At 49.6% G+C, this 5000-nt stretch overlaps 1 protein-coding gene across 1 annotated transcript in view; it reads right to left on the bottom strand.

Annotated features, from left to right (window-relative positions):
* Window positions 1-5000, bottom strand: part of terb1 (telomere repeat binding bouquet formation protein 1) — a 17614-nt gene that overhangs the window by 2788 nt on the left and 9826 nt on the right. The window contains exon 15 of the mRNA XM_030790451.1: window positions 112-249. Within this exon, the coding sequence (XP_030646311.1) occupies window positions 112-249 (138 nt within the window). The remainder of the gene's footprint in view (window positions 1-111; window positions 250-5000) is intronic.

Genomic DNA, 5000 nt, shown 5'->3' with positions numbered 1-5000 from the left:
AAACAGAGAGAGGTTAAAGTAAGTAAATCTTTTGTCACAGTGTTTTGTAATTAATGAAGACGTTTATAAAACTCAGATCAGTGTGCCACGCCCTCCCTGTCCCTCACTGACACTCCCACATCAGCTGACCAGACCATTCCCAGTCCCAGACCAGACCCAGTCCCAGTATCAGGCCACCAGTGCGGTCCCACTCCAGTCCCTCTATCAGTCGTGTCACTGTCCACTGCAGGACAAGGTGGCCCCTGAGGGCTGGGTTCACATGCACGAAACAGGTTCCGAGGGCCTTATTCTTCTAAATCACCAATAAAAAAAGTTAACTGTGTTGACCGACAAAAAAAAAAACAAAACTATTCTGTTCGTTAGAGACCGATGTTACCCAGTACATTAATGAGGAGCTGAGGGTCATCTTCATAGATTTGATCGGTTTGAACAGTTAAACAATTCTAACCATCATATATCGCCAACCAATCAATTCTAACCATCACACACAGCAGAACAATCAATTTACAATTTTGTTATTTGGCAGACACTTTTAGCCAAAGCGACCTACAATCAGTGCATCAGTCAGATTCCTAATACCTCATGAGCAGAGATCACAATAAGACTGAGCGTCAATTTACCCATTCGTATTGCGCCCCTGGAATACTTTGACAAACAGATACAAGACAAGCTTTTTCTTCAAGGAAAGGGAGGGTTAGGCAGTGGGGGACAGGTGGGTTCTAAAGAGGTGGGTTTTTAGTTTCCTGTGGAAGATGGTAAGAGATTCTGCAGTCCTAACTGAGTGAGGGAGGTTGTTCCACCATCTCGGGGCAATGGCGGAGAAAAGGCGTGGTCGGGAGGAGCGGCTACTGGGTTCCCGAAGTGAAGGGACCGTCAGTTGACCAGAGGTCGTAGAGCGGAGGGTTCTAGTAGGGGTATACGGAGTTATAAGGTACTGAAGGTACAATGGAGCGGAGCCTCTTGTGGCCTGGTAGGCCAGCACCAGTGTCTTGAACTGGATGCGGGCAGCTACCGGAAGCCAGTGGAGTACAGTAAGCAGTGGAGTGAAATGAGAGTGCTTAGGGAGGTTGAATACCAGGCGTTCAGCGGCGTTCTGCACGAGCTGGAGCGGCCTGATGGCGCAGGTCGATAAGCCAGCCAGTAGAGCGTTGCAGTAGTCCAGGCGGGAGATGACAAGCGCTTGGACTAGGAGCTGGGTCGCCTGTTGTGTGAGGAATGGGCGGATTCTCCTGATGTTGTATAGGGAGAATCTGCAGGATCGAGTAACTGCCGTGATGTGACCGGAGTAGGTCAGCTGGTTGTCGAGGGTTACGCCAAGGTTTTTGGCTGCTGTGGTGGGGAACACCACAGATCCCTCGATGGTGATTGCAGTGTCGATCGTTGGGGAGTTCTTAGCGGGAAAAAAAAAGAAGCTCCGTTTTCTCCAGGTTGAGTTTGAGGTGGTTAGTGGACATCCAGGAGGCAATGTCAGCTAAGCAGGCCGCGATACGAGGCTGAACCTGAGAGTCAGAGGGGGGGAAGGAGAAGAACAGCTGTGTGTCATCAGCGTAGCAGTGGTAAGAGAGGCCATGGGCGGAGATAACTTGACCGAGTGATCTGGTGTAGAGAGAGAAGAGGAGTGGACCAAGTACAGAACCTTGTGGGACTCCCGTGTGGAAAGGGCGGGGGGAGGAGGCCGATTCCCTCCAAGACACCTGGTAGGAACAGTCAGACAGATAGGACTTCAACTATGCGAGTGCAGATCCCGCAAAGCCCAGCCCAGCAAGGGATGAGAGGAGAATCGGGTGGTTGACCGTGTCAAATGCTGTGGAGAGGTGTAGTACCCCTTTTCCACTGCCGCGGTGCCGGTGCCGGTGCCGGTGCCCGATCGAGCACCGGCACCTGCGCTTTTCCACTGACAAAATACTGGTGCCGGAGCCGAAAAGCTGGCACCGGCACGGCACCACAGAATTGCTGGTCCCAAAAGTTGGAACCACTGACGTCAGAGGCTATGCAAATAAAAACCACGCGAGAACCAATCAGTTCAGCGTTTGATACGTGACGTTCTTTAGAGAGGCGGGAGTAACAAAAAACGTCTGACCAAGTAGCGGTAGGCTAAAGGATATTTGTAGCATGAAAATATGTATATGATTAAAAGATGCATGAGTAACAATTTGTGTCTACATCAATACGGGCTGTTGTTTACATGTTACATGAACATAGTCGGACCCAGAGTGGTAGAAAAAAAACACTCTCTCTCTCGGCTCTGGCTGGTGCAATTAAACCACTTCATGCAGACCTTCATTTAAACACTCGTTTTAACTTTTGAGCTAGGTGACAGACTTACTATTTTCATGAATTTTGCCCCCGAACATTTCTGGGACAAAATTCGTGAGGTGTTTCGCTGTGTGGAAGCCTAGCGTAAAAGTAAATTTATAAAGAGCGAGCAATGCGTTCTGTCCGACATTATTTTTTCCCCACAGAAATTACCCAAACTTTCGCTATGTAGCGTTCGGTTCCCAAACCAGTGGAAATGCGGGCCGGTTCTCAAAAGGCACCAAGGCAGCACTGGCTCCGCACCGGCACTGGCACGGGCACCAGCACCGTCATAGTGGAAAAGAGACATAGGAGTATGAGGACAGAGCTGAGAGACTTTGCTCTGGCCAAGTGGAGCTCCTCCGAGACAGCAAGGAGGGCCGTCTCGGTGGAGTGGCCGGCTTTGAATCCAGACTGATTCTGATCCAGGAGATTGTGCTGCAGAAGATATGGTGAGAGTTGGTTATATACTGCACGTTCCAGGGTTTTGGAGAGAAACGGTAGGAGAGAGACTGGACGGTAGCTACTGACATCAGCTGGGTCTAGAGTGGGCTTCTTGAGCAGTGGCTTGACCCGTGCCCTCTTCAGAACAGAAGGAACCGTACCAGTAGACAGGGAGCTGTTGATCAAGGACGAGATGAAGGGCAGAATGTCATCCGAGATGGCCTGAAAGAGAGGGGAGGGGATGGGATCTAGAGGACAGGTAGTAGGATGATGGGATTTTATAAGTAGGAGAGCTTCAGAGTCAGATAGAGGGGAGAAGGAGGAGAAGATAGTGGGGGGGGGGGGGGGCAGGATCCGAGGTGGGAGGGGATGGGGGAAAGGAGTCGCAGATGTCATTGATCTTCTTCTCGAAGAAGGAGACAAAGTCATCAGCAGATAGGGATGAGGGAGGAGGAGGAGGAGGAGAGAGGAGGGAGGAGAAGGTAGAGAAGAGTTTGTGGGTGTTGGAAGAGGCAGAGTTGATCCTAGAATGGAAGAAGGCAGATTTGGCAGAGGACAGGGTCGAGGAGAAAGAAGAAAGAGGAGAGTGGTAGTAGGATAGGTCGTTGAGGGATCTTGATTTCTGCCATCTCTGTTCAGCCGCACGAAGTTTGGCTCTGTCAGCATGGATACTATCAGTCAGCCAGGGACTGGGAGCGGAGAGGCAAGCTGGTTTGGTGACTAGGGGGCAGAGGATGTCCAGGGAGGAGGCCAGCGCAGAGAGGACCGTAGAGGATTTCTCCTCCACGGGAAGAAGAGAGAAGGCTTCCGCAGATGGGAGAGAGGAGCAGACCATAGAAGAGAAGGCACTAGAGGAGAGGGAGCGAAGGTTACGCCTAGCTGAGACTGGCAGCGTGGGAGCAGAGGATTTCACGGAGGGTGAGATCGAGAGAGAGAAGGACATGAAGAAGTGATCTGAGGTGTGGAGCAGTGTGGCCGTGAGAATCAATTCTAACCATTACATGTCACCAGCCAACCATCATCAGTCACCAACCAATCAACTTTAACTATGATAGATCAGCAGTCATGTTCGTCATGTAACAGGCATTCACTGAGTCTAGTCAGCGGACCAGGGTGGACCAGACTGAAGGCTGAAGACGAAAAGCAGGAAACACAATGACTGAATTAGACTCTTATCCGCTGGATCATACGTCCTTCTTCACCCTATAAAGTCAGAGGAACACGGCTTTCAAACCAACTACTTCAACTACAGTTCAGTAGTAATGTACTCCTTACTAACGTGTGTGAGTATGTGTTCCTATGGAAACAGAGGGTTTCAGTGTATACCAGCTAACACTCTCTGTCAGTGCTGACATGACAGAGACATAATGGGTCATTTTTACTCACGGCATATTCACCTGCAAAACCATAGTCCTGACCCGGCGTCTGTGTTGCTTACATCAGCCATGTGTTAGTTTAGCAGTGGGTTCAGAGTGGCAGCCGCTCACGCCCAACTAACCACCCAGGTGTGACCTGAACCCGCCCACAGACTCCGTGACATCTCACACATCAGCCAGTGACAGTGGATTAACGTCCACACACTGGCCAATGAGGTGCAGTGGTGGCGTTGTTTAGGGCGGGTCTTGCGTCTGAGTGTGTGCCACTGATCGGACCTGTCTATGTCTCTCTCTTTGCAGTGGTGTGTGTGTGCTTCTCCTCCGGCGTGTGTGTAGTTTCCCAATGTGTGTGTTTATTTCCTTCTCATTTGAAGAGTTGGAGTTTATTAATGTTCTCACCTGTGTGTGTGTTCTGCACTGTCTGTGTGTGTATTTTTAAGGGAGTGTCTTTGTGTATCATTAGTGTGGCTCCGAATGTGTGCATAGCTACCGTAAGTGTAAGCATTGTTATTTGACTGGCTGTCTATATGCGTGCTACTGTACATGAGTGTTTTGTTATTTGACTGGCTGTCTATGTGCTCGCTACTGTACATGAGTGTTTTGTTATTTGACTGGCTGTCTATGTGCTCGCTGCTGTACATGAGTGTTTTGTTATTTGACTGGCTGTCTATGTGTGTGCTGCTGTACATGAGTGTTTTGTTATTTGACTGGCTGACTATGTGCATGCTACTGTACATGAGTGTTTTGTTATTTGACTGGCTGTCTATGTGCTCGCTACTGTACATGAGTGTTTTGTTATTTGACTGGCAGTCTATGTGCTCGCTACTGTACATGAGTGTTTTGTTATTTGACTGGCTGTCTATGTGTGTGCTACTGTACATGAGT

Source organism: Chanos chanos, chromosome 13 (assembly GCF_902362185.1).
Source record: "Chanos chanos chromosome 13, fChaCha1.1, whole genome shotgun sequence".
NCBI lineage: Eukaryota > Metazoa > Chordata > Actinopteri > Gonorynchiformes > Chanidae > Chanos > Chanos chanos.
The sequence above is the reverse complement of the archived record's forward strand: the minus strand, read 5'-3'. Positions and strand labels throughout refer to the sequence as shown.